The following is a 27,465-nucleotide window of genomic DNA, read 5'->3' as shown; positions in this document are numbered from 1 at the left end:
GACCTTCGGGTTGCTTGGCCAACCCCATCTTACTAATGTCTTGATCTTTCCGGTCTATAACACAGAGCATCTTGTCACTACCACGCCCATGGTCCAGATCCGCGCACCAGCACCGCCATCCTCCGCCCCCTCCCATCCACAACTGCAGATTCTCTTCCGCCATCCTGGCTATGACGATGGCAACAATATTCTCTTCAAGTTACATGCCTCTGACATGGACGACAATGGGCAGCCTGGCCTCTATGCTCAGCTTGCGCTCGATGCCTGCACCATAATTGCTGGGAACTGCGCCGGCAAGTGCTGGCTGTCATTGCTGCGAGACGGAAGCGCCTCCATCGACCCGGCCAGCACGCTGCGCGGACGTAGCTACTACTTCCACCTCGACGGCGCTGATGATGATCCGTATGCTATTGTCCCAAACTTCCGCCAGTGGAGCTACCCGCACGACCACCTTCCCATACACTGGCAGCAGATGGCGCCCAATGTAAGCATCGCGTCTTCCGGTATCACTTTCGTACCTTCGAACCTTACGGCCGCCCTACTGATGCGCGACGGTTCATGTCGCCTGAGTGGCTGTCGCGAGCAGCTTCAGGTCGCGCACGTCGTGCCTCAGGCCGAGCTAGACTGGTGGAGGACCAACGAAATGTCGCGGTACAACACGGGCTCGACATCTACACTCGACGATACGGCCAACGCGTTACTGCTGCGCGCCGATCTACATATCGCTTTTGACAAGCCCCGTATCGCCTTTGTTCCTAAGCCGACCGGTGACGGCGGCGACATGCGGCTCGTTGCGCACTTGCTAGAGTACTCGCCCGAGCTCGAGCATCTTTACCACAACCGCGAATTGCACCCTACGACGGTGGGCATTGATATGCTGTATGCGCGCTTTGCATGGACCGTCTTCTCGCTACTCGACGCATTTCTCGAGTGCAAAACCGATCGACGTCTCGCCTTGCGCTCTTCTGAGGTCTGCGTGGCAGATGCTCGTGGCTTTGTAACTGCCGCTAACTGTGAGCTCTTCTCTACTGCCGCGACGAAGAAACGCTCGCAGAGCCCCAAGAAGCGCAAGTCTGAGCGTGACACTGTGCTTGAGCATAATGAGCTTCAGGGCTCTATCGATTTGAGCCGCCGAAAACGCGAATCTGCTATCAAAGCTGAGACTTCATCGCCCGATGCCACCCCAATGAAGGGCTCCCAACCCTATCCGATATCTCTCATTCTTCGAAAGCCTGTTCAATCGCCCACAAAATTGCCCCTCTCGCCGCTCGATTCCTGGCCGTCTTCCCACCCTCCGATACCGTCGCTCGCACAAACCTGGCTCAGCGCCGAACGCCAGCGGTCAGACCCTCACAGCATGTGGAATAAGGAGCGTGACTGGGCGCGGGACGTTTGGGACGGCAGGACACTGACGGGTGACGACGTGCGGCGGTGGTTCGAGGTCTGCGGCGTTGAGATTAGAGATGAATGACTGTTACAAGAAGCTATGGGCTTATAGTCGGTAGATCTGCTGCGTACGTTTGACTGTATGCCTCTTGCCATCACCTGAGCTGCTGCTTACATGAACTGCCGGGCGTGGATAACAATAACGGGATATCTTAATGAGTTTCGCGAGAATGGCACACGCCCAAAAAGTCCGCTCAAGCAATATGCAGGTGACCACCGCAACACGACAGCGCATAGAACTCAGTAGTAATAATATAGTAGATGTCATCTGATCAGCCCCAATTTAACACTGCTCAAGAGCAAAGATAAATTGAGTTGAATTACTACGACAGAATGCTACAGCAAGGCCTAATCTACCCTTATGAGAAGTTGATTAAGTGTGTTGTTGTCGCGGCATTGTGGACTGGTGTGGCCAACTCACTTGTGGAACACGTCAAAACGAGGGCTCTGGCTAAGAGAACAAGCTAATAGCCCCTACTGCGTACCGAGAACCACTCCGCGATGAGAAAGAACTATAGGTACTCCAATCTCAAAGCAACAAAATCATTTGCCCGTCCTAGATATTAATACTACATCGCTTGGATCACTTACAAAGAGGGTCGTCTCCTACCACCCGCCACTCAACGTTGAAAGATTATTAGGTTGTTATTGTCTTCGCGCCATGTTTGCAAAATGTCTTGATTTGCGGTAGAGCTGTACTCCTCCATCACAGATTTGTTACTATGCCTATACGATCTGATACAATCCATGATATGGTAGTATCTAGCTTTTCAGCCGTACCAACCCGCTTGTAGGTCATCTTCAGCTCTATGGCAGCGATACGAGAATGTTTTATGCAATGTTGCTACCCTAGCAGATAGATACTTACCAAAGAGCGACCTTAGCGGGGTCAGCTTCGAACTAGTTTACACGTCTCAGTTTGCACGTCTCATGTAATGAAGTCTATCGTAGTCCAAGCCATGTTAAACATTGAGCTAAGGTGTGGCCGGATGCTTCCTAAGAATATATGGACAATGAGCATATGACGCTGTCGTCTAAAGCCCTCCCGCGCGCCCAAAATCGATGTTTCACATTTCAAGTCTACACCCTGGCCTCGTTCCTGGCTTCGTCGCTGAAGACTGCAGCCGCTTTCGCAAGACGATCGGCTATCTTGTTATGCTCCCTGGAATGTGCCAGAACCCAACCTACGTTGTTTTAGTTTCATATGCAGCTAACATGCACTTTGATACCAACCTTCACGTTCTCCGCCTCGTGCTTTGTTAGTATGCCATCAAGGGCGAGGAACAGATCCGAATTCGCTGGTTTAGAACCTTGAGTTGTGCGCCAATCGTTTCTCTATAAGTACAGTCAGGAATGGTTTGAGAAGCCTCCGTCAGAGAAGTCAAGACATACCTTCCATCTTGGTAGCCACTCGGTCATCCCTTTGATGACATACTCGGAATCAGTAGCGATAATCCAAGCTTTAGTATCGCTCTTAGGGTCCTTATCATGAGCTTCAGAGAAGAATTCCAAACCTGACTTTGCTGCATAGAGCTCTACTCGCTGGTTCGACCGCAATGGGAAGCTGCCCACTGTGTTCGTGATTGGCTTTGACATTTGGCTGCTATCATCATTGCCGTATGCTACACCAACTCCTGCTTTAGCCGCAGGCTTTCCGTTATTCGTACATGCACCATCGATGAATATGATGTGGTAATGGTAGCAAGGCTGAGCTGGTCGATGGCTGCGAGGAAGGTCCAGGAGTTGATTGTTGCATGCGCAGCAATGTAAGAGGAAGTCATTGCATTGAGGGCATTCTTGGACGAGTTCTGGTAAAGGTCGATCTATAAGTGCAGGACAGAGGTTGAGCCTTCTGCCAAGGATGAGATCTTCCTCCCTATCTATTGTAGTAGGCATTCTCAGTACGAAATAAAGTTAACTAGTCCAGATGTTGAGCTACTAGTAATCTCTTGGCATTCGTGTGACCGCCGCTTCACTGTTGGCGTTCACGTTCCTCAGTCTTATGTACTTCATCTCTCGTATTGATGCCCCGCTTTGGAGTTGAATGATAGCACTGGTGTTCCTCGCTATCACGCAAGCAACTATTGAACAGAGTATACCTCCTCAACTCTCTAGTAATTCTATTCCCTCCGAAAGCGATGATGAGGTCGATGGTGCTAACACCAATCTTCCTCTCTGAAAGGTAGGGTCTTATCCATGTAGGCTGCCATCGTGCCCCAATTATGGTAAACTCTGGGTCCTCCGAAGCAACTTTCTTCTTGGTCTGAAGGAGGAAGATGCATACAATACAGTAGCAACGACACCAGTTGTACGTCGTATGATCGAGAAAGAGTGGCGTTACACGACCAACCCTAATCTGCCACTCCAGGCGACCCCAGAATTCTGTTCGCGATAGGATTCAGACGAGCACGTATGGATATATGGGTTCAAGGATAACGCTGGAAGGGTGATAAGAGGTCGGGGCACGATGAAGTAAATGGAAATGCATAAGGTGTCACGACGCCAAAAAAACGCAGCAAGGAAAGACAGCATAGCTTCCTCCTCATTGCCGCACTGCTGTGACCGTTACTCCTGCAGATAGGGGGAAACTTCATTTCGAAAGAACCGGAACTCGTCATATCTAGGACAATAAGTCTTTCGTGTATGCATGTTCAGAAGAAAGGTCGAATTTCCAATGTCAACGCCATCATGGGCTTTAGAAGAAACACTTATACTTATACTTAAGCTACGAAAGTTGTAACATTTATGCTTTGCTCATAGATATCATCATGCTGTTAATAGTCCATATTCTCTGAGAAACCCATGCTAGAGTAGCCACGGATCGAACTCAACGCACTGCGGTGTGTAAATAGTCCAGCCATTCGACCACCGGGAATAGTAATCACAGCTGCCTGTCGCGCATGTCCAAAAACCTAACCCAGGTCTTCCCCGCGCAATGCCCTCTCGATCTTGTCGACTAGGGACACCGCAATAACAAGTCGGATTACTGTTACATACGCCACGCTCATCATCCCAAGTAACCCATCCTTCTTCGTTGTTGCTTTTGCATAGCATGCATATATAATATGGTCGACTGGCGTTTCCGTTCGGATTTGACGGCCGTGTGATATGACGATCCAAAGTTGCTGAGCCGCAGACGCGACAATGAGGCCGAAGAAGAGGAAATTGAGGTTGTAAGGGCCGCCTAGTAAGGAACAGCAGGATCTCAGACACTGAGACGTCTAGCCTTCAAGTTAGCGACACGATAAATCAGCGGTTGTGGATACTGGCCAGAATATGTGGGATGTCCTGGCCCCAAAGCCTCAACTTCCCAAGTCTCAGTCATTATTGCACCTTTATTCGTGTTTCCCTGTAAGTATGAAGCCAATATTAGGTGGGCAAATAGAATATTCTCGTACCTGCTCAGAGCAAAAGAGCAGATTATGTGCTGGCGGTAGTCATCGGTCATTTAATTACCCCGCTTGGTTATCGCTCGTGCTTGCCGAACACTGGCGCCTGATCTGGGTACTTGAGACCCACTCGAACCCATGACTTAACATGTGTGGCCCCAATAAGACCATTCATAAGAAAAAGCTCGCCTTTTCCAACGTAACCGTGAGCTATTATATAATAGAACTCTTTAAGAAAGCCTCAAGTGCAATGGCTTTTCGCTCACACAACACTAAACTCTTACTTAGCCGCGGAAGCGGCCTGCTGGCTAGATTGTGCTATTGTTTTGCATGATGTGTACAGATGATACGTATACAAACAACGTTATTTTGTCTCACTATATTTATAGGAACACAACAACTATAACCACAAAGAGTACTCTTGCTGAATGAGCCGAAACTTGGTTATTTGCCTTTGACCTAGACAAGTTACGCAGGAGCCTCCTGAAGTCATTCCCAGCGTCACTGAGAGATTCAAGCAAAGGTGAATTGGCTGGGCCAACTAAGTATCTATTGCACGTTCGGTAGCTCGTATCTCATCGTGTCTGTTAGCGCAATTGCCCTATCGAGCCCTACCTTGACACATAACACCCAACAGCCTTACTGTTCTGAGACTAAACCTGTGTTCTACTAGTATTTAAATTTAGAACGGATGAGGATAAGAACTTATTCCATCATAGTATTTACGTAGGTACAACCTAGGCAATTGTTAGATTGTGTAAATAAGGCGTTATCTTAGTTGAGTAGCTGTAATATGAGAAGATTCTTGGAGATGCTGCTATGCACAGCGCTATCGTAAAAGCATCGCTGATTTCACCAGGACGAAAGTAACCAATATTTAAGCAGTTTGACAATGATCTAAGTTTTACTGTAGCCCATCGAGTTACAATCTGTAGAAGAAATAGTATCTAGCATCCATGCGAAGGTAAAGTTAAGTGTCTTCATAACCGCATCCAAAAGAGACCCAATCCCTTGTGCGAGTAAGAAATTACTTCCGATCTATTACAACACATACTTTATCATCTTTGTCAAAGTAGTGCCCTTCGCTTTTCAAAAAGTCTCGATCTCCAAGCCTGAATCCTTGCAATAGAAGCAACCTCATATCAGCGCATTTTAGGAAAAAACCGTCCCATTCTTCTGCACTTCCATGAATACGGTTCGGGTTATTGAAGTACGTCACAACGAAAGCAACATAAAACTCGCGTAGTTTAGAGTGCATAGCACTGTTATCGCATGCATGTTCTACATCACTTGTTGTGACTGCTGTGTTGAAAGAAGTGGCTGTGTGCTGCGCATATATACGACCCATGGCGTAGTTCTTGAAGCCTATGCACAGGAGCTTACCGCCAAGAACCCAGCATTTAGCGTCAATGCTGGCCTTGCTAGCTATTTTCTGCTGCTTTAAGTGATTGGTACTGACGCGTCTACTTCTTGCTCATCTGGAACACCCTCTTCAAATGTAATCCCGATTCGCCTCCAGCTGCATGCGATGTTGCCTTCGGCCGACCGCGCTTTGCTTTACCTACGGCCTTTTTGGCAGCATCTTGTTTAGCACGTTCTGCACGTTCTGCACGGTCCGCCCGAATAGCTTCGAGTTCTTCCTGTCTCATTACCTGTCCTTCGCCATTCTTCCCAAGCTTTTTCAGGATATCTGATCTTGTGTTTCGGCGAGACTTAGACTCGTTATTGGCAGCTTTAAGAAGTCCAATGTAGTTCTGGTGAAGGGCTTGTCGGGCAATAAACCTTTCAGCGGCATTGGCAAGCTTCTGAACTAACTTGTGACGGCGCATTTCGTTTGGCTCGTTATTATCAGAATCTTGCTTGATGAGATTGACTAGCTGTGCTACAGCTTCTGATGACACGGCTGTCACTGGCGTTTGAATTACTCCATCTTGTGTACTTTTGACTTCATAGGGTAATTGGGTAGTCAGTGGAACTTCTGGCTTTACGATATCACGAAGAACCCTAGAAGGGTTGAATGGAAACAGACCAGTCTTAGCCCACCCAGCAAGTATGTTCTTCTTCGTCATCCCGTTTTTCTCGCACGACTGTATATGGTAGTGAAGTGCTCTTTGATGACATTCGTCAAGCCTCCATGGTAGCACCGCTCGACCGCACCTCGGTACGCTGTTTTCAATGGCCGGAAAACTGATACGCCACAGGGTTGTGTCTTGTGAGACGTGTGAGAGGGCAGTCTACATAGAGTGATGTTATTCTCGAAGTAGAGTTCAAAGATCTCAAGGGTTTCATGTGTTCCAAAGCCATCGCAGATGAGTATCCGTGGCTTTCCATTAGTACGAGCTTTAGTCTGAGGGTCAAAAACTTGCTTAATCCACTCTAGGCCGATAAAAGAGTCGTTGTAACCTATTTTGGAAAGAGCTTAAAACCACCCAGAGCTAGGGTATGTTGTCCAGTTACTCCTATGAGTAAATGCAGGCCAGATAATTATCGGATTGAGACACTCACCGCTTGCTGACACGCATTCGATAGCAGTTACCATCGTCCGCTTTTTGCCAGTTCCTCTATAGTTCTGTCGGTCATTCTTACCTACAAGAACTTTAACGGAACTAAGCATAGAGAGCATAGTGTCTGTCTCGTCCATATTATAGACGTTTTTTGGCAAGACGTCTGATCTACAGAGTTCCTCCTTAATCACATCAAACCAATGTACTACCTTGTCATATATATTGTTATCATAACGCTCCCACGCCATAGGCCTATATTCCTCGATTTGATGTGTGGATGGCGGCGACGAAAGGCTTGAGGCTAATTCTTCTTCGGTGCCTTGGAGGGTCGTTTCGTAGCACGTCAGCTGGGGATACAAAAGGTAAGTGCAGGTATATATACTTGACACGTATAGGAGTTCCAACTGCACTCATTTGTAATGTGAAAGCAACAAGAGCTTTCTCCTCAGGTGGGGTAAGATATTGTTGGCTTTGGGCCTTCTCCTTCGTCAAAGGTCGTCCGCGCTTCCGATAGTATCGAGTATGGTAGGGAATTTCTTCTTCGGCTCCTGCGGAGGAAGCCCCGTTTTCAGGCATATCTCTAGAGGCAGTTTGCAGCAGCACTTGGCTAATCGTCCCCATGTCTGCTATGGTGTTACGAATGCTGGTATTCGGGCCAGCACGATGCACAGCACAGCTTCTAGGCTGAACCAAGGAACCTGCCTGTGCTAAAAATAGAAGCCACGTGACCAATACAAATGCTTCGAGAAGCGGCAAATGACCGTCACACTGCTAGGTGAAACTGTTCCCCAACTATCACCGCATTCGTATACGCTACCATATCATCATCTAATCCTGACTTTAGATTGAGCCACAATGTCACCGCTCTAGACTGGACTGCGACCTTTTTACAAGCTAATTTACCGACGCAAACAATACTAGAAAGTACAGTAGCATCTAGGTTCGTGCGCGTGCCGGATTCGCGTTATTCTCAAGCGCGCCTCATACGCGCCTGGTTACTACCGACCCGCGAAAACCCGCACCACCTGAGAGATGCGCATTACATCAACTGCTGAAACAAAGACAACGATTGCTATGCTTCCGATGTTAGAGCAACATGACCTAAAGCTGCTCGCATATAGCGAAAGAGTAGGTCTAGCCGTCCAAACAATGGATCGTAACCCAAACATGACCAGAAGACGCGCTGCTTCAATCTTCAAAGTTAAACGAAGATCAATTCGTGATCGATCCGTTCACAGCCCTGCTGAGGCAACCACAGCTTCCGCCATCGTCGCCCCAAACAACCAAGAAAACAGCAACTTCCATGCCTTACCTACCGAACTAATCTGCGCAATCCTCGACAATCTCATATCCGCACGAGACGTCGTTGCTGTTGGACAAACAAACGAGACCTTGCGCCACGTTGCGATCGACCATCTTTGCCGGAATGCCTGTCGCTACAGTGCCATCAGCTGGGCTATATATGCAGGACGGAGAACGCTTCTTCAGTTACTGTTGCAAAGAGGCGCCGCTCTTGTATACAAAAAATATCATTTCGATTTGGCTTTACCGATTGCGGCAGCAAAAGGGGATGAGGTCATGATCAAGCTGCTGATTGATGCCACTATCAATATATATGGAACAGTCAGCGACTTTGATGTTGTAATGTCTGAAGGTGTGCTTCGTGGCAATGCGCATATCGTAAAGCTTGCGCTTGATATGTGTACAACCGTGGGATTCGACTACACAAAACTCTATTTTGGAGGACTTGTAGATGCTTCTTACAAAGGACGAGAACAAATAGTGAGAATGCTCCTCGACGAGGGCGTACCCGGCAATGAAACGCGCGGTAGAGTTGATAGAGCTCTTTATTTAGCTGCAGGCGCTGGTCATGAGCAGATTGCAAAGCTACTGCTTGAAGCTGGTGCTAATGTTAATGCAATAGGATGCGGTAACGACAGCGCGCTTCAAAGAGCCTCATCAGCAGGTCATGACACAGTGGTGAGGCTATTGCTGGAATCTGGCGCCAGTACGAGTAGACATCGAGGCTTGTTCTATGGCAGTGCACTCCAGCAGGCTTCGGAATATGGCCACGAGCGGGTGGTAGAGTTGTTGCTCAGAGCCGGTGCTCGTGTCAACACACCCGGTGGGCGTTCTGGGACTGCACTTCAAAGAGCTCGAAGAAATCGACACATGAAAGTGGTCAAGCTGCTTCGAGATGCTGGTGCGAGGGAAAATATGCTAGTGTAGGCTACCAACACAGTGTGCAGATTATTGATGGCCAATAGAGCCGTGAACGATGTTATTACGCTAGGCAGTGCTGTGTCGATTGATTGCCGTGCTAGGAAGTGCGTCACACCTTGACTCCATCGAGCTAGGCAGATACATAACAGTATAGAATAGGGCGTGTCAATAAATGACGTAACCAGAGCTACATAGAAGATCAGCTTCAGCCGCTACACAACGCGGCGTGTAGAAAGGTACTAGGAGTGTTCAAAACAGCTCCAACTATCCCAACAAGTATCGAAGCTAGCTTGCCGTCACCAGCTATACGGCTAAGCCAAACAAATCGAAAATACGCTTTGCGAGCTATACAATTAGCCCAAACCCATCCAACTACAATAGCTATTGCAAGGTTACAAAAAACAACCCTTTAATAATTAAAACAGCAAAACAAGACAAGACAGCTGCGCGCTATTACGAACTCTATCCTATTTACCTAAGAGATAGAAGAGATCATCCTATACAAGTTTAGACTATGGGATACTCGTAACTACAACATCTCTATATTAAAGAAATCTAAAGAAGAGGCGGCCGCCCACAAAGATTATATCCAAAAAAATAGAGGATAACTCTATAGTAATCTACTTAGACGCCTCTAAAACTAGAGACGGGGATGAGATTGGAGTAGGCCTAGCAGTCTATAACCCTAACCAAGAAGAAATCTACACAGAGACAAAGAATATAGGCGAGCACCAACTCGTCTATAATGGAGAGCTTGAGGGCATCACAACAGCTTTTGAATACGCTGCTAAAATAGCTTAAAAAACCAGAATATCTACGTTTACACTGACAACTAAGCTGCCATCTATAGGCTCCAGAGTCTATCAGATAAGCCTAGCCAGCAGTGGGTAATTCGGTGCCAAAGAGCAGCCAAAGCTATCCAGAACAGAAAAGCAAAGATCTTCTTAAAATGGGCTCCCAGCCATACAGATATAGAAGGAAACGAAAAAGCAGATTCCCTAGCAAAAGAAGCTTAGAAACAAACACCAAAAAATCACAAACAAGCCTAGCCTTCCTAGGCACCAAGATCAAGCTCCTCCAACGAGCTAGCCAAGCAGAAGAATGGAGAAAGTACAGGGAAACAGCAAGAGAGAAGAAGACTAGCTATGGAGCTATCTTTAATCTAAAGCTCAAAAACCAACTAGCAATCCCAAGAGGCACAAAAAGAGACATTTTAAGCTCTTTCTACTCTCTTAAAATAGGACACGGATACTTTAACGCCTACTTAAAGAGATTTAAGAAAAGAGAATGCGAACTCTGCAGATGCGGGCGACCGCAAACTGTAGAGCACTTACTTCTATACTGCGGCTTCTACAGCGTAGAAAGAAACCAGCTTAAAAAGACTCTAACCCAGAAAATACTCAGACTCCCACTCTTATTCCATAACACGAGTGGTATAGAAGCTATTCTAGCTTTTATTACGAGCACGAGGATACGAACAAGAAAGTGGCATCTAGGCAAAGAAGGCTAGAAGGAAAAATAAGAAAAACAAAGAAGAAGAATTTGATTTTATTGGCGCTATCTCCTTTCTCCTAAGAGAGCTCGCTGAAAGGTAGCCTAGCTGCCCTACATCTCTCCTTGTTACCAAACTGCTCTTTAGCACTGGGCGTCTAGAAAGCTAATCATAGAGTTAAACTGCGTGCGCAAACTTGGTGGGGTGGACAACTCGCTTATCCAGTACGTTACCTATTTGTTGAATAGGGTTTCCAGATTTCTCACGTCCGTGTCTTTGAGGCATTTGTGTAGTTGGCAGGAAACTTAACTTGAAGAGCTATCGTTTTACCTTGAGCGCTGGAGGTGGTATTCTCGTCGTAAGTCATCATGGCACGAGAGTGAATGTTCGACGCCGACTGCTGCCACGCATAGAGCAATCAATATTATATGTACCTATAATAATTCCAATTCAAATATGAAAACTTTTAACGTATATGAAATTACCTACAGAAAATTGCCTTAATATATATAAAATTAGATGTATAGCCGTAAGATGACGTCTATTTTTCCCCTGCCAGTATTGTTCCGTTTCAATTTGATACACCTTATTTAAATAAGTGTTACTCTCACCATCGCAAGCTTCCGATAGCTAAATCGCTCTCTTAGTCAAGTAAGCTTCAATCCAGAAACTTCTTAGTTTCGTAAAGGAACATCTTCGTGACTAACGTGTGTGGTGCCAGATTCGTTGCTTGCGGTCAGCTGGCCTACTGCAAGCACTCCATTAGATGAGGGACGTAAGCTGCTTACTGGAAAGCAGTCGCACTACTGCGACACAGTTTGTATTGCATGCTGAGCTGACATCCTTCAAAATGCTTACAGTCACGATCGAATCTTATCGCGGTCAGCCTCTCTTGTAGCGTGGGAAGGCCGTAGCAGTCTTGTGGCCCGGGTTCCGGTACACCAGTTGAAGAAATTGGAGTTTGCACCTATTGGGATACAAGGAAAAAACGGCTTATAGCCTAGTGCGGTAACACGTTCTGATAGATACTGGGTGCGCCATTGAGATCTATAGGTGCAAAGAGAGGCCTGTTTTGCTTAAATAGATTACTATGCGTCTGCCTTGATAGAAATAGCACTAACGCTATAATTCCAAACGCCAACTGCTGATAAAAGCCACAGTAATAACTCCCTATTGTAATCGGAATCAATAAATAGCTCGCTATGTCGCGTGCATAATTCAATTTCCGAATATTGATAATGCGAGTAAATTATAGAGATACTACGATGGCTCGCAAGACAACGTACATCACAAGCCAGAAGCGTGAACCAGATGTAAAATCTTGTTACAAATGCTCAAAACCATACAACAAAACCATGCTTTTTTTCCATGAATGGAAATGTGTGCCTAGGTATAACGGGTATACCGATCTAACGAGAAAGCCTCCACCCTGAAAACAACCCATAACACACAGCACTGTCTCGACAAAACTAATTAACTACCACCTTTTCATCGATTACCCTTGGCAAAAAAAGGTTCTCAAACAAGAGAAAACATCTTATCACATGCTGACTCTTCTATCGAAAAACTAAACAGTCGTTTTGGCAAATGGCGTAACCGTGATCCTCAACAGATTTAGCCAAGAGCAGAATTGGCCTTGATTCCCGAGGATTCTCTGATGTTCTTGATCTTTTTTTATTATGCCTTACGAAGTATTTCTTAATTGCTTTGCTAGCCAATGGCTGGTAGTGGTATAGCTTGTGAGTAAACTTGATGCTTCTACGTGATATACTAGTTAGTTAGTTGACGTTGGTTAGACACTTCGCCAACAGTTACTGGTGGTGTAGCTTGTACTGTACATACATCCCTTAGGTCGAACATCCCTATGCGCAGAACCACCAACATTGTTCAAGCACGTCGCACCTAACCTTCGGGAACTCTTGGATCCAAGTAACCAGACCTTTGTATGTTCCTCAACTAGATACAGCTCCATATATTGCAAGCCTTGAATAGCAAAATTACAGCAATCTTAGCTACACAAATGAGTCTTTCGTGTTGAGCATTAGAGCCATAACAATATAACTAATACCCTGATCTGCCTCTCATAGAAGTGTAGCCTAGCTACTCTGAGTTGCTATACAGTTTGCAGTGAACTAAGGAAGCTACAGCGATTTAACTAGTGAAGATATGCATCTTTCGTTTAGGTACACCCCGAGTTTTTCCGGCTCGGTGTATTAGCCCTTCGCGTCTAGCAAGAGGGTTGGAAACTCTAACGCAGCAGGATTGCAAACCTTTAGCGACCTGACTAACTACAATGTATAACTGCGTTATGCTAAAAGATCTGAAAAGGTGGTGTAGATTCTAGAAGCCTCTACTGGGCCCTGCTCAAGCGTACAGTTGCCAGCTATTCTTGGAAGCACATTGGTTGTTAATCCTATTGGATTCTGTTGGCTTCTTGCTCGAGGAGGTATCCCTCAGTCACTGCCACCACGAACATGGACCCAGCCAGCCAGACACTCGCACAACCTCTAACCAACTGTGCGTGACACATGTGCTGCTCTATCAGAGCATGACAATGTCCCTGTCTCAGCTCTGATTCACCGTAGGCTTGGACGACACTCGCGAACAGAGCAGGCTCAGAGTCAGCAGTAGTTACTTGAATTGAGAGAAGAAGGCGCTTTTAAAGCCCTTGCTACTGATTTCTAGCCTCGAGTAACCTGTGCGAGTAAAGTACCTTCGCTCGCTAACGTTCAGCATAAACCGTTAGCGGTCCACGAAAAAGTCTATCAAGCGTCCCAGGAAGAGCTGGCCACGAGCTTTTGAGAAGCACCACACCAGACTCTAGGCGAGAATGGCTGGATCAATAGGTTGGAATTACCACAGGAATAACGTACACAAGAAGATAGAAGAGTTATTAAATATGATTGGCCAGGTACCCCAGGGTCCACGCATGCTGCCAGAAAAAGTGTATAGTATGGACGAAACTAGAGTCATGTTGAAAATGCTTAACGGGGCTAAAGTATTAGTTAGCAAAAACGATCGGTAAGGTAGTAGAGGTGCGGATGTCAAGCGCACTGTGTTAACTAATATTGAGTACATTAGTGCTGACGGAAGGGCCCTTCTGACATTTGTTATATGGCCGGCTTCGAGTTATCGCAGCAACTGGACTACGAAAAAAAAACCCTAGATGGCATTACGCGTACTTAGAAAACGGGTATAAAGACTCTGAGATTAGCTCAGAGTGGTTCAAGCGCGTGTTCGAGCAGACGCATACAGAAGCTGGCAAGCGCCGCTAAAGTATTGTTCGCCGAACAGGCCCTCCTTGAAGATTGTAATCATTTCCTCCTTCGGATCAAACCGAGAGGCCAAAACCCGCTAGCCGATAAAGCCAGTAGTTGTAGAAAAGGCTAAGATAATGAGTTTTGAAGACTTTGAAGGGGCCAAAGCAAGGCGTGGTGCGAAGGAGCAAAGTCCTGGCAAGCAAGCCAAAGCGCGGGCGCGGGCGCAAACGCAAGAGCAACACGCTACTAGTAGAAGCATCGACGGTCCCGCCCTCGCCAAGAGCCAAAGTAATAGCGGAACGGATCGGTGCGCCTGAGCTAGCGCATGCGCCGGTATCTGCATGGAGAGCGCCTGTACGTAGCTAGAATGCGCTAGACCGCTTTCTCTAGCTCTATATGATGGAGTCTCATGGCGTTCGATAGGCTGGACAAAAGGGGAGACTCAAATCGAATTTAAACATATGTGTTGCTCACAAGCGTTGTATTCACGAGACTGGTTTTCCATTTGTCCTGCATCGTAATGGACAGATCTTAAGCGCTTTATGTAGTAGTGCTTGGACCCCTGCCAACAGCGCCAAGGGCCTTACCTCATACGCAGCTTTCTATGCAGTGCACGTCGCATGCATGAAGCCACACTTTACCCCGCCTGGGGTTTTAAACAGATTTCACCACCAAGCCAAAAAATACAACGAAAGCTAGCAGCCTCAACTCGCGATATCTGGACGCATCACAGGGTCCTGCTCGTTACTTTCTTTACATGCAAGTGCCCGCATGACCAGACTATTAATTCTAGCCTTTGAGTCCCGTTCTTATCACGCATACCTGTTGTACACCTACACGAACCTATGCGGCTCTTGCAATATAGCGAAAGCGGAATGCTCAGCACCCATAACTTCGACGATGGCGACATACCCCCTTACGCGATACTCTCACACACCTGGGGCGCAGATAGCGACGAAGTGACGTTTGCAGACCTCCAGACAGGCGGTAGCAAGACAAAGCTGGGCTATGAGAAGATCCTCTTCTGCGGAAGTCAGGCACGACATGACGGTCTACAGTACTTCTGGATTGACACATGCTGCATTGATAAGAACGACAAGGCTGAGCTTGCCTTCTCCATCCGATCGATGTTTCGCTGGTATCGCAACGCGGCCCGATGTTATGTCTACCTATCCGACGTTGCTGGAATCATGATCTATTCTGGTGAAGCAGCCGAGTCGTCATGCGACTACACAGCCTTCCGCCGCAGCAGATGGTTTACTCGTGGTTGGACACTGCAGGAACTCCTTGCGCCACCTATGGTGGATTTCTTCTCCAAAGATGGGCAAAAACTAGGTAGCAAGTCATCACTGTTGTCAGTGTTATGTGAAATTACGCGCATACCTGAAGCAGCACTACAGAGCACGCCTTTGTCCGATTTTAGTGTAAATGAACGGATTTCGTGGAATGAACATCGGATAACAACAATTCCAGCGGACCGCGCGTACTCCCTTATGGGAATTTTGGGAGTCAGCTTATCGCCGTTCGACGGTGAGAGTTTAGCTGAAGCGATGAAACGAGTTACAGATGAGGTCGACAAGCAAAATAAGTGTCTTCAAGATATACGCCGGACAGATCCTCAGGACGATAAGAAGCGCATCGAGGATACTAAGGGCGGTCTTCTCGCAGACTCCTACCGCTGGGTGCTTGACAACCCTACTTTCCAGCAATGGCAACAGCACCTGGATAGCCGACTATTGTGGGTGAAAGGTGACCCTGGTAAAGGAAAAACAATGTTACTGTGTGGCATCATCGATGAACTGCAAGATGTTATACCTTGGACTGCTCTTCTGCTGTACTTCTTCTGCCAAGCGACAGACTCGCGCATTAATAGTGCCACAGCTGTGCTACGAGGCTTGTTGTACATGCTCCTACACCGGCAACCGTCGCTTATGTCGCATGTCAGCAAGAAGTACGACCAAGCAGGCAAAGGCTTGTTCGAGGACACGAATGCCTGGGTCGTCCTGACAGAGATCTTCACCGACGTGTTGCAAGATGTAAGCCTAGGCACAACGTACCTAATTATTGACGCGCTGGACGAATGCGTGACAGACTTACCGAAATTGCTCAGCTTTATTGCGAAGCAGTCGTCGGTGTCCTCTCGCGTCAAGTGGATCGTGTCTAGTCGCAACTGGCCAGACATTGAGGCACAGCTCAAGCACGCAGGACACAAGATGAAACTAAGCCTTGAGCTTAACGCAAAGTCGGTCGCTGCGGCAGTTGATGTCTTTATCGAGCAGAAGGTAGAACAGTTAGCGAAAGAGAATAAGTACGAAGAAAAGCTTCAGCACATCGTGCTCCAGCACTTAAAGTTGAATGCGAACGATACCTTCCTCTGGGTTGCGTTGGTGTGCCAAGACCTCAAAGTAACGCCGAGGTGGAACGTGCACAAGAAGCTGGCCCAGTTCCCGCCTGGACTGGATGCTTTGTACAATCGGATGCTGCAGCAGATAGTAAGCGAGTCTAGCAGCGCGGATATGTGTCTGCGGGTGCTGGCAGTGACTGCTGTCCTGTATCGACCTGTCACAGTTGCTGAGCTAGTTGTACTTACTGAGCAGCTTGCAGAACTTGTTAATGACCTAGAGTCTGTGCGGGAGATCATTGGTCTCTGCGGATCGTTCCTCACGCTGCGTGACGACACAATTTACTTTGTGCATCAGTCAGCGAAAGACTTCCTCGTCACAAAAGCGTCAGACAAGGTCTTTCAAGATGGTATAGAACGTGTACATCAAGACATTTTTGTACAATCACTTTCTATTCTGCAGAAAACATTACACAGAGATATGTATAACCTCCAAGCACCTGGATATCCTGCGGGAGATGTCAAGCCGCCTATTCTTGATCCTCTAGCCGTGTCGCGCTATCCATGTGTGTACTGGGTTGATCACTTCTGCGACTCAAAACACAATTCATTCACACACGGTGTTGCTAATCAAGAAGACACCAGAACAATAGACGCATTCCTTAGGCACAGATATATTTACTGGCTAGAAGCGCTCAGCTTGTGCAGAAGCATGGACAAAGGGGTGGTTTTGATGACAAAGCTGTGGCATTTAGTCCAGGTATAGCCTACGTGGCTGCAAATAGTCTTTACAATGTACATAGTTACTAATGTGGCTAGGAACTCGGAGACACGGACGAATTGAATAAGATTGTGTACGATGCACGACGATTTATCATGTACCACAAAGAGGCAATCGAGAAATATCCTTTACAAGCGTACGCATCTGCTCTGCTATTCAGTCCAGCAGACAGTATAATAAGAAAACTATTCCAGCACGAAAAGCCAAGGAGAGTGGCTGTCAAGCCAGGTACAAGTAACGGCTGGAGTGCGTGCCTGCAGACGCTCGAGGGTCATGGGAATGATGTTACCTCAATAGCTTTCTCGCACGACTCGACCTGGCTAGCGTCAGCATCACGCGACAGCACTGTTAAGATCTGGGATGCGAGTAGCGGAACATGTCTGCAGACGCTCGAAGGCCATGGAAATTGTGTTAACTCGGTGGCCTTCTCACACGACTCAACTTGGCTAGCATCGGCGTCTTTAGACTGGACTGTGAAGATCTGGGACGCGAGTAGCGGAACGTGTGTACAGGCGCTTGAGGGCCATATCGATTGGGTTACCTCAGTAGCCTTCTCGCACGACTCGACCTGGCTAGCGTCAGCATCACGCGACAGCACTGTTAAGATCTGGGATACGAGCAGCGGGACGTGTGTGCAGACGCTTGAGGGCCATATCGATTGTGTTAACTCGGTGGCTTTCTCACACGACTCAACTTGGCTAGCATCGGCATCAGAGGACTCGACTGTCAAGATCTGGGATGCGAGTAGCGGGAAGTGTGTGCAAACGCTTGAGGGCCATAGCGAATGTGTTTTCTCAGTGGCCTTTTCGCGCGACTCGACCCGGCTAGCGTCAGCGTCAAATGACAGAACCGTCAAGATCTGGGACGCGAGCAACGGGATGTGTGTGCAGACGCTTGAGGGCCATATCGATTGTGTTAGCTCAGTAGTCTTCTCGTATGACTCAACTTGGCTAGCATCGGCGTCACACGACAGCACTGTTAAGATCTGGGACGCGAGCAGCGGAAAATGCCTGCAGACGCTTGAGGGTCATAGCGATTATGTTGCCTCAGTGGCCTTCTCGCACGATTCGACCTGGCTAGCGTCAGCGTCTTTTGACTGCACTGCCAAGATATGGGAACCGAGTAGCTGGAGATATGTGCAGGCGCTCGAGAGCCATGGCAATGGTGTTAACTCAGTGACATTCTCACATGACTCAACCTGGCTAGCATCAGCATCACGTGACAGTACTGTTAAGATCTGGGATGCGAGTAGCGGAACATGTCTGCAGACACTCGAGGGCCATAGCAGTGGCGTTATCTCAGTGACCTTCTCACACGACTCAACCTGGCTAGCATCGGCGTCAGAGGACTCGACCGTCAAGATCTGGGATGCGAGTAGCGGGAAGTGTGTGCAGACGCTTGAGGGCCATAGCGAATGTGTTTTCTCAGTGGCCTTTTCGCGCGACTCGACCCGGCTAGCGTCAGCGTCTTTTGACTGCACTGCCAAGATCTGGGACCTAAGTACAGGGATGTGTCTGCATACACTTAATGGCCATAGCGATTATGTTAGGTCAGTAGCCTTTTCGCACGATTCGACCCGGCTAGCGTCAGCGTCAAATGACAGAACCGTCAAGATCTGGGACGCGAGCAACGGGACGTGTGTGCAGACGCTCGAGGGCCATATCGATTGGGTTAGCTCAGTAACCTTCTCGCATGACTCAACCTGGCTAGCATCGGCGTCACACGACAGCACTATCAAGATCTGGGACGCGAGCAGCGGGACGTGTGTGCAGACACTCGAGGGCCATAGTAGTGGCCTTAGCTCAGTGGCCTTCTCGCACGACTCAACCTGGCTAGCCTCGACGTCTGGTGACAGCACTATCAGGATATGGGACGCCAGTAGCGGGAAGTGTCTACATACCCTTGATGTTGGCACATTTTTTCTACGCCTGTCTTTCGATTCTACGAGTACTTTACTCCATACAGAAAAAAGTACTATTTCTATCTCTATCTCTAGCTCACAGACTACAGACCGCATTGACACTACAATATTAAAATTGCAGTACCAGGGTGCTGGTATAAGTTCAGATTGCAAGTGGGTCATGTGCGCTGGTAGTAACATATTGTGGATACCGTCTGAATATCGACCGTCTGAAGATCGACCGTCAAGCTCGGCTGTGAGTGGGACCCGAGTAGGTATAGGAGTAGGATCAGGAAGGGTCTGGTTTTGTCAAGTGACTTAGACAGTTAATGGTAGATCAATAGAGGACCTCTTTAAATCCTCACACCTATGCATTTATTCAAAAGATTTAAGTTTAAACAATACTCGTTATACACAAGAAGGACCACGAGAAGTCCACGCTCAATCGACTAATGATAGGCAGCAAGCAACCGCGTGCTTAAGTGGTGGTTAGGCGAAGCTTCTTAAGTTCTGTATATTACGTACTAAAGGCCACCAATTACTCGAAAGCTGCTAGTATGGCGGCACGCGAAGTCCTCTCGGTAAAGCGAACGAGAGTTGCAGCAAGCTGGAACAACGTAGAGTAAACCTAGACAAAGGTTGCATAAGATGCAAGATGAAGACCGTATCTTTTAGCTTAGTTATATGGTGTCCTAGGAAAGCTGCGAATGATCATTTATCTCTGTCGTTTGCGTTAGTGTAGGGTATGTAGCTCCATGCGCACGTCTAATTTAGGATTCAGCGTACTTGAATGCCATTTTCTCCATGGCACTGCTCTTATGACTCTAACTTCCTGACTTATGCATTGTACGTTGGTGTTGAGATTTCCGGGGGTTTCTACTACTGACGTATTCCGAACGATTGCCCGCTGTGAGTCAGCGAGCCACCTTAATTGTATGGCAGCGCAGTAAGCGAAATTCCCGTCTGGTATACCGGGACCAAAGCAAATGTCCATACTCACTGCCATTTATCATGGGTAGAGCCAACCAGACGTTGGCGAAAGGCGTGCCGAAAGGCCTATGCCATTCGTACGTACCGCGCGATGGTGGGGTTCGAAAATTTCGATTTCGAGCTCTGCAATGCAAACAACGGTGACAATGTTTCGTGAAGATGGTAAGTGAGAAATAGAACAGGTCACCCAGCACATGCGTTGCATAGTCCGCTCCGTAATGTGGTAGATGCGCATACTACTGTTAGAACAAACATCCGTTGACATAAACATCAAACATGATGCCAGAATAGCAATAAATAGCACATAGAACAGGCTCAAATTGAAGCTTTTAGCATTTTGAATGGTAGGAACCTTGCCAATAGATTGTACAACTGCTCCGCGGTGGTTCGACAACTCGCTATATCAAACAGTGTCATATAGGGTTTGATTAACAGTCCTCAATTTATTCACCAGAACCTTGAATGAAAAAGGCATGTAAGCATCGCCCAACAACCCTTCAAAAAACAGGGCAAGGGAGATGGCCCATCTCTGAGGAGGAAATTCCACGTGGGACCTCGACCCAGAATGATGAAACAGAGCTACACGATCTTCAAAGTTCGCCTGATCAGCTAGTTTCTGAATGGGATCCTCAAGAAGCGATCGTACGACATCAGAAGAAGCCGGGCGCCTTTCGAGAAGATTTTCCCAATGGATCAATGCGCGGTTGAAATCGCCAAACTCAATCTCCAAGTCACTGTGGGGTTTGCAATGCTGGCTGATCGCATAAAGCTGCTTCGCAGGTGGTATAACCTCACGTAGTATGCCGGCGTAATCTGGTTCACCGTCCAGGAAGCGAGTAAGGTTAAGTTGTAGCTTTCGTTTCATTGCATCGGCCCCCGATAGGCTGTCTTTATCGATGTCGACGTTGTTGTTCTTACTAGATGCGTCTGATATTACGATATCGGCGGATTCGTCACTGGGCACATGGATATCCACTACAGACGTGGTCTCTGAACTCAGTTGAGGAGATCGAGTGTGCGACCGACCTTGTGGGATGTCTATCCTTCGGCGTTTAGATTGATTAACTGCTGATTGGGGAAAGTCTACTTCTGATCCAGTAACCACGAAGCTTGTGAAAGAGAAGGATTTGTCCGAATCGCTCGATTCGCCCGGGTTTTCTCTACTCCTAGATCGGCTACTGTCTGCTGTTGAACCTCCCCTAACCGTTGGAAGAGAATGATTTCTATGGCGCTTTGACAACGATGTGAGCTTAGGTGCATCTGAAAAGCCTTTTTCTTGAATAAGCTTAGACTGCTGTGAGCGTGATGGTGATGTAAGTTCTGATGATGGCTGTGCGGTATGTTTCACTGTCGCTAAAGGAACGCTTGTTTTCTCTCTGCAAGGTGCGTTTATCTTGGCTTGTATACGAGCAGCCATCCAGTGTCGGAGATTCAGTTGAATACTGAAAAGATCAGCATTTTCCTCGTAGACAGCTGTAAGCTATTGAGTTTTACCTGTCTTCGTCGTTGCTCTTATATCCGGATTTTGTCTGGACACCCCACCGAGGCCGTTGCCCTTGCAGATTGCTCTTTAGTCGTGTCTTAGCCCCGGAGTTCTCGCCCCATATCTCCTGCCCAAATTTCAGGTCTTTGAGTATATGTACAGCTTCTTTCTCGAGAAAAGCGTCGCCACACAACTCTTTATAACGCTTATCCTCCTTCTGCGCGAACTCATTGACCACTTTGTTCACTTGTTCTGCGAATTTGATAACAACTGAGTCCAAGAACTTAGGATGTAAAGTGCGATCGTTCTCCGCGACAAGCCACAGCTTTCGGATGTACTCTTTGGTATGCTCTGCTTGGATGCCTGGGAATCCAAGCAAATCGTATTTGTCTGGTTCAGTTGGCATGTTTTTTATAGGTTGTTTGGTATAAGACTTGATCCAGCTATGAAGGGTACTGTTCAATTCGATTGGCATCCCTCGCGAAGGGCCGTACGTAATCTTCTGGCTTTAGGTTCGGTCGGCGATCTGGTCGCTGCGCTGTTGCTACGTGACGTTTGTGGCGTTCGAGTGGCACTAGAAACTAAAGGGCATATTAGAAGACATGTTTACCAGATGCGAGCGCTCAGGAGGAGGTATCATACGCAACTACTATGGTTTATAAGCGCGTTCTAAGTGTGACACAGCCAAAGGCCCAAGCGGCGCGTCGTTGTTTACTAGTACTACTGGATGTGGTCAGTGCATGCAACAGTTCAGCCGATGCAACACCCCACCAAAATGGGCGCCCACCAAAAAACAAAGCTTTTGACCACCACCAAAACGTTATTATCGCGAGATTTTTTGGTGGAGTAGTGCCATGATCGTATGTTTGGTATATATCTATAAATATTTACTAGGCAACCGCACACTGCGGTCGCGCGTGGTGGTTTTGGTGGGAGACTTGGCGGGTGGTGATGCATCACCACCACCACTTTCAGCCTCCACAACACGACGCTGCTTTGATATTTTTTGATTCTGCGTTGATAAAGCTTTTCGCTTAGCTGTTTTCTGCCTATCGCGAGATTTTTGTACGGTTGCAGTAGCGCGATCTTCTGCTTTTTGGGCGCGCGCAGCAGCTAGTTGTGCAGCCCTCGCGGCACGCTCCTGCTGCTGCACCATTCTAGCAGCTGCGCGATGCTCCCGCGCAGCTTGAGTCATCTGTTTTTTGTAAGCAGCTGCGGTAGCTCGCTCCTCCATCTGCTGTTTTTTGGCGGGGGTTTTTTTTCATGGTGTTGCTGCTGTTCTGCTGCCTCGCGGGCTCTGGCCTCCCTCACTGACCGAGGGCTCCACACCACCGCAGTACTGTGATATTCTTCGTGCTACTGCAGATTAAGAAGCTTTCGTTCAGATTGGCGATGTTTTCTGGTAGTAATACTACCGCGCAGTTCCTCGTTTTCATGGTGCAAAAGCTCGTTTTGGATCTGCAATGAATGGAACGCCTGTTTGAGCTGTTTGGCTGTATTCTTTTGATGTATCCGGCACAGCAGCATCAAATGATTTTGGCAGATGCCTCCAGCTATCTCCATCACATGCCTCTCCAAATCCTGTATCTGTATCGGCTCGTGGTGGTGGTGTTTTGAAGCGTTTCATTACAACGTCGCGATCGCGCGGATGGATCCTAGTGACTTGAAAACTACTCAATATATTGTCAGTTGTAAAAGTAGATGTATATGCCGCCTAAGATATGCGTAGGAAATCACTTTTCCGCATATCAAGTAATCCTTGATCGCTGTGGAGTAGATTGGTGGGCTCGGAGCTGTACGCTAGTGCCAGAGGTGAGTACACGCCAACGTCGAGTGGCTGGAGGCTGTGGGTGGCGTGAGGTGGATATACTGCGAGGAATATTCGATGGGTATCGCAGTAATCGATGAACGATGACGTGAGGTGACTACCATGCCCATCGACGAGAAGCATCCTATAGTCGCGTTTTGCTTTCTCCTTTGTGAGTCGATCGAACACCTGTTCAACCCAAGCTAGCGCGAGGTCATTGTTACTCCAGCCCGATGGGCTGTTGCAGCAAATAACCTGGTGTTTTCCAGCCTCAAGGTCACGCAGCCATTCATTGCGAAGACCATCTATGCCCTCATAGATTATCGAAGGATCCACCAAGCTCCCATCTGCGCAGATACACCCAATAATCGTGATCCAATCTCTACTCCTATTTTAGAGGGTCTTACAGATCTTCTTTTGCTTCCAAAGCTCCTTTAAAAAGATTCTTTTCAATAGTATGATACGCCCAAGTAAGAAGTCCTTCTCATCCATATTGTAGATATTATGCTGTGCAATCAAATACCGATCGAGCCTAGCATAGATAAGATCGAAATACGATTGGTAGTTATCTAGACTGTCAACCCGATGACGGTCGCGGCCGATACTACTGGTGGCTTTTCTAATGCATATCACATCGTTGTGACGCTTTAAAAACCGAGTAACCTAGCTGTTAACGACCTACCTTTACTATGCCCGCAACTATGTTGCAAGGAAGGCCTCGCTATATGCTAACCTTTCCCCCCTAACATCGTCATCAAAGGCTAATACAAAGCAGATTGCGGATAGCGCACGGCTTTTTTGTAGGAAATCGCCGTTTGTCCACAACGTCTTGCTGATCACTCTCTAGGCACGCATTTGCATCCTGCGTTGATCAAAAAAGCACATCTTCATGGTCACTTGCTGTTGACATTCCATGTGATTAGGATCCTAGCTATCTTGTACCTCCCAAGCTCCCACGTGTAGACACAATCCCACGTAAGCACACCCTACTTCCATACCATCTCGGCCTACGCGTAGACAAGACCTTTACTCAAGTCGACCGCTCGTTTACCATATTGGTTTCGATAATGGACTGCTTGTGGACCAGCCAGCGGACTTTGACCACGTCTTGCGTCTGGCCGCCGTGGTACTGACACTTGGCTGCTTGGCGGGCCATATTCTCCAGACTAGGTGGCTCCAACCCGTGGAGGATGTTCCCTTCCGTCAGTGTGGTGGGCGGGCAGATCACACTCAACCCTGCCACCATGATCCACACCTTATCCTTGCGCTCGTAGCTGACTGGATCGTATATGTCCCTCCATCCGTCCATGGTGTCGTTCCGCTCCGAGCGGTTCATGATGTGGGCGACGCACGCCTCGCCCATTTCCTGGACGATCCTGCACCAGAGAAGCGCGCGGCAGACCTGCAGGCTGCTGGTGACAACATACTTTCTCTGGTATGCAAACGTTTCGCCCTTGGCTGCGCGCTGTGGATCGGGGTGGGGAATGGTAGTCTCTTGGCTGGCTATCTCCTTGATCGTCTTGAGGATGTAGTCCATCTTGGCCGAGCCTCGACAAGCCATCTTGGCTATGTCCCACAGGAACGAATTCTTGATTCTAGTCTTGCTCTCAAGTGCGTCGTGCAGACGCAAGTTGGTCGAGCCAAGAGAATCGTCCCAGCTGCATTCTCCACCAATAATGCGAGGCTCGTCGGGGTGCGAGGCTTGCCATTGTTCGATAGCGTTGAAAATGCTGGGGAAGCTGTTTAGGATTCGTGCATTGTGGTAGGCCATGGGATTCGCGGCGGAGAGGGCACGCTGCTGGGGCGGATCGCCATGCTTCCCCTTCTTCTTCCACTCCCGTAGGCTCTCTTTCCATAGTCCCTTCTCGGTCCAGTAGATCGTGTCCTCGGCGTCTTGGGAAATCTCGTCAAACTCGGGGATGTACTCAATCCATTTGTAGCCGACGTCAAGCCTCGAAGGGACCAAGTTGAGCGGTCGTCCCCGTGCATCTCTCGTCTGGTGATGCCGGCCATCTTGTTGCTGCGGTGTCTCGACATCTGGGTCGTCGGCCATGTTGGTGGAGGCGGAGGCGGAGGTGGAAACGTTCGGCTCGTGTGGTTCCATAGTAGAGGTGTATACTTGCAGTAGAGTGTAAGGTTTTTTTTTAACGCGGGCTGCCTAGGCTGCCACCGGGTGAAAGTGAGCGTGAAGCAGGCTCATTGTGAGGTGCGCATCGCGGATCGCGCGCCCACAACTACAGCAGAGCGAGTACGGTGATGGTTGATTATGAGTGTGAAGGGGCTGTGGTATAGGAAGACAAGGATCGTTAGAAAAAAAAGATATGGGGATTACCCAGGTATGACCTAACTCGTGTAGGCCATCACGGAATGTAGGAGAGACGGGAGCTGGTAGTCATGGCGATTGTACAGGGCGCGATGGATAGTATGGATTGGTATTGTTTGCTGTAGTTTGCTACGATTTTCACGCTCGTCTTTCCGCACTAGGCTGGAGACGGCTGTCCAAACAGTAGTTGTATTGTATATGTAGTGGGGAATAGCGAGGTGCTCTTTGTTAAAAGAAAAATAGCCTACCAGGTCAAAGAGCATGCGCGCTTTGTGCATATAGGAGCTGCTCGGCCCCATTGTTGGTCTACAACAATCTCGACGATTAGCTTAGTTGGCAGGATATGGTGTAGTTATTTACTAGGGCTTTGTAGATTGTCATTTTTTCTTTGTTTTTTCTTTTTCGCAATGTACGTAGGTGCAGGTGACGGCGACTTCAAAACGGCTTGCGGATACGGGAGGGCGACAGTTAGGTGCTAGATGCTGTGGGTGCTCTGGTCGGAGTGGAAGGCGTGGTAATCTGTTAATTTTTGGTAACTTATTAGTTAGCTAGATAGTCTAGATCCATAGTTGATACACGGGTATCACGTCGTCGAGAAAGTGGAGTACGTACCGCTCGTGATAGAAGAGTGGTGGCAAGTCGGAAGGTGAGATGGCAATGGGGATTACCCTACAATTGTGCGCCTGCGCAGGCCTGGGTTGTGCGTCTGCGTTGCTATACTGGTTGTATTAGAAAGGATCGCTTGACTTTTTTCTCTCTATTTGCTATGTAGCGTATCAGATCAGTTATCTCAGAAAAGAATGGCAGGCCACTCCCCACCCTGCCAGAATCGGGTATCAAAAAAATTGACTTTACAGTCAAAGTACGTAATAAAAGGATTCGGGTGGACCTCTGCGAGACCTGTTGAACCCTGAATATGGGTTCGTATTACTACTAAAGCCTCTCAACGGGTATATGCCAAATAGACAAATCTCCATTGGGTACGATAACCAAAATGCGGTTGCGACGAAGGCAGCAGAACAGCAAACTACGGTTGCGATGAGACAATGAACTATGGTTGTAATAAGAACAGATTGCTCAAAGCGCTCCTGTGCCTATATATTCACCATATCGTATCTCATCACCGGCACAAATCCATCTGAACTCGATCTCCCATCACCACAATGTCGATCTTCCTCTCGTGACTCCCGTCGTTTTCGATCCATTTGGTGCCAATCAAGCCAACCACGTCTCCCAAACCCATGATGGCTTTCTACAACCTTCCGTCCAACGATATCCACGAAGAGATACACAGGTGGATAAGCGAGAGGTTCTGCAGATTGGAAGCTGGCGCAGACTCTACCGGCAAGATCGAGCTGCGAGGGATCTGGCGGATCGGCGAGCACGCACTCGTGAGCAACGCAGACGCGCGCAGCATCAACTTGGCGGGTTTGGGTATCATGGCTGTCGACCTGGAAGGGCTGGAGGTGGACACTCTGCGGTGGCTGGACGACGACATGTATTAGCAAGGATACAAGGCCAAAAGA

General features: G+C 47.9%; 10 protein-coding genes across 10 annotated transcripts; 4 read left to right on the top strand and 6 right to left on the bottom strand.

Moving 5' to 3' along the window:
* The first annotated feature begins 79 nt into the window (after window positions 1–79).
* On the top strand, window positions 80–1,827 carry PSV08DRAFT_208255 (uncharacterized protein). The gene has a single exon (XM_014221517.2). It carries the CDS (start codon window positions 89–91, stop codon window positions 1,469–1,471), a length of 1,383 nt encoding a protein of 460 aa, XP_014076992.1. The 5' UTR covers window positions 80–88; the 3' UTR covers window positions 1,472–1,827.
* Window positions 1,473–1,827, bottom strand: PSV08DRAFT_325474 (uncharacterized protein). The gene has a single exon (XM_066092698.1). It carries the CDS (start codon window positions 1,712–1,714, stop codon window positions 1,493–1,495), a length of 222 nt encoding a protein of 73 aa, XP_065948285.1. The 5' UTR covers window positions 1,715–1,827; the 3' UTR covers window positions 1,473–1,492.
* Window positions 1,828–2,526: 699 nt separating this feature from the next.
* On the bottom strand, window positions 2,527–3,342 carry PSV08DRAFT_250560 (ribonuclease H-like domain-containing protein; the record flags this gene model as incomplete). Its single annotated transcript, XM_066092407.1, has 3 exons — window positions 2,527–2,630; window positions 2,676–2,781; window positions 2,839–3,342. The coding sequence occupies 3 exons, from the start codon at window positions 3,340–3,342 to the stop codon at window positions 2,527–2,529; spliced, it is 714 nt and encodes a 237-aa protein (XP_065948284.1).
* A 791-nt stretch (window positions 3,343–4,133) lies between these two features.
* Window positions 4,134–4,846, bottom strand: PSV08DRAFT_325450 (uncharacterized protein). The gene is made up of 2 exons (XM_014221519.2): window positions 4,717–4,846; window positions 4,134–4,667 (listed from the first exon to the last, which is right to left on the bottom strand). The coding sequence occupies exons 1-2, from the start codon at window positions 4,769–4,771 to the stop codon at window positions 4,252–4,254; spliced, it is 471 nt and encodes a 156-aa protein (XP_014076994.1). The 5' UTR covers window positions 4,772–4,846; the 3' UTR covers window positions 4,134–4,251.
* A 1,016-nt stretch (window positions 4,847–5,862) lies between these two features.
* Window positions 5,863–6,267, bottom strand: PSV08DRAFT_187047 (uncharacterized protein; the record flags this gene model as incomplete). Its single annotated transcript, XM_066091955.1, has 1 exon — window positions 5,863–6,267. A coding segment is annotated over one exon (405 nt), but the record flags the coding sequence as incomplete, so codon positions are not given.
* Window positions 6,268–9,010: 2,743 nt separating this feature from the next.
* Window positions 9,011–9,749, top strand: PSV08DRAFT_325430 (ankyrin repeat-containing domain protein; the record flags this gene model as incomplete). Its single annotated transcript, XM_066092697.1, has 1 exon — window positions 9,011–9,749. A coding segment is annotated over exon 1 (526 nt), but the record flags the coding sequence as incomplete, so codon positions are not given.
* A 5,244-nt stretch (window positions 9,750–14,993) lies between these two features.
* PSV08DRAFT_228972 (WD40-repeat-containing domain protein) lies at window positions 14,994–19,732 on the top strand. Its single transcript, XM_066092224.1, has 3 exons — window positions 14,994–17,409; window positions 17,475–18,316; window positions 18,689–19,732. The coding sequence occupies exons 1-3, from the start codon at window positions 15,160–15,162 to the stop codon at window positions 19,656–19,658; spliced, it is 4,062 nt and encodes a 1,353-aa protein (XP_065948281.1). The 5' UTR covers window positions 14,994–15,159; the 3' UTR covers window positions 19,659–19,732.
* A 937-nt stretch (window positions 19,733–20,669) lies between these two features.
* On the bottom strand, window positions 20,670–22,427 carry PSV08DRAFT_12442 (uncharacterized protein). The gene is made up of 2 exons (XM_014221525.2): window positions 21,821–22,427; window positions 20,670–21,768 (listed from the first exon to the last, which is right to left on the bottom strand). The coding sequence occupies exons 1-2, from the start codon at window positions 22,282–22,284 to the stop codon at window positions 20,730–20,732; spliced, it is 1,503 nt and encodes a 500-aa protein (XP_014077000.1). The 5' UTR covers window positions 22,285–22,427; the 3' UTR covers window positions 20,670–20,729.
* Window positions 22,428–24,518: 2,091 nt separating this feature from the next.
* On the bottom strand, window positions 24,519–26,042 carry PSV08DRAFT_208238 (uncharacterized protein). The gene is made up of 2 exons (XM_014221526.1): window positions 25,288–26,042; window positions 24,519–25,182 (listed from the first exon to the last, which is right to left on the bottom strand). Exons 1-2 carry the CDS (start codon window positions 25,718–25,720, stop codon window positions 24,647–24,649), a joined length of 969 nt encoding a protein of 322 aa, XP_014077001.1. The 5' UTR covers window positions 25,721–26,042; the 3' UTR covers window positions 24,519–24,646.
* Window positions 26,043–27,183: 1,141 nt separating this feature from the next.
* On the top strand, window positions 27,184–27,444 carry PSV08DRAFT_354966 (uncharacterized protein; the record flags this gene model as incomplete). The annotated part of the gene is made up of 1 exon (XM_014221528.2): window positions 27,184–27,444. One exon carries the CDS (start codon window positions 27,184–27,186, stop codon window positions 27,442–27,444), a length of 261 nt encoding a protein of 86 aa, XP_014077003.2.
* Between the last annotated feature and the right edge of the window lie 21 nt (window positions 27,445–27,465).

This window comes from Bipolaris maydis (genome assembly GCF_028858645.1).
Source record: "Bipolaris maydis strain C4 unplaced genomic scaffold PSV08scaffold_13, whole genome shotgun sequence".
NCBI lineage: Eukaryota > Fungi > Ascomycota > Dothideomycetes > Pleosporales > Pleosporaceae > Bipolaris > Bipolaris maydis.
This window is presented reverse-complemented; position numbering and strand designations above follow the sequence as displayed.

Excerpts from the sequence above, each read along its gene's own strand:
- PSV08DRAFT_325474 (XM_066092698.1), bottom strand. The coding sequence starts at position 1,714 with ATGACATCTACTATATTATTACTACTGAGTTCTATGCGCTGTCGTGTT.
- PSV08DRAFT_228972 (XM_066092224.1), top strand. The coding sequence starts at position 15,160 with ATGCGGCTCTTGCAATATAGCGAAAGCGGAATGCTCAGCACCCATAAC. Across the intron at positions 17,410-17,474 it reads TGACAAAGCTGTGGCATTTA|GAACTCGGAGACACGGACGA; the intron begins GTCCAGGTATAG and ends TAATGTGGCTAG. Across the intron at positions 18,317-18,688 it reads TGGGACGCGAGCAACGGGAT|CGGAACATGTCTGCAGACAC; the intron begins GTGTGTGCAGAC and ends GGATGCGAGTAG.
- PSV08DRAFT_325450 (XM_014221519.2), bottom strand. The coding sequence starts at position 4,771 with ATGACTGAGACTTGGGAAGTTGAGGCTTTGGGGCCAGGACATCCCACA. Across the intron at positions 4,668-4,716 it reads AGGACATCCCACATATTCTG|ACGTCTCAGTGTCTGAGATC; the intron begins GCCAGTATCCAC and ends CTTGAAGGCTAG.
- PSV08DRAFT_208255 (XM_014221517.2), top strand. The coding sequence starts at position 89 with ATGGTCCAGATCCGCGCACCAGCACCGCCATCCTCCGCCCCCTCCCAT.
- PSV08DRAFT_208238 (XM_014221526.1), bottom strand. The coding sequence starts at position 25,720 with ATGGAACCACACGAGCCGAACGTTTCCACCTCCGCCTCCGCCTCCACC. Across the intron at positions 25,183-25,287 it reads CGACGAGCCTCGCATTATTG|CCAAGATGGCTTGTCGAGGC; the intron begins GTGGAGAATGCA and ends TGTGGGACATAG.
- PSV08DRAFT_12442 (XM_014221525.2), bottom strand. The coding sequence starts at position 22,284 with ATGCCAATCGAATTGAACAGTACCCTTCATAGCTGGATCAAGTCTTAT. Across the intron at positions 21,769-21,820 it reads AAGAGCAACGACGAAGACAG|TATTCAACTGAATCTCCGAC; the intron begins GTAAAACTCAAT and ends TGATCTTTTCAG.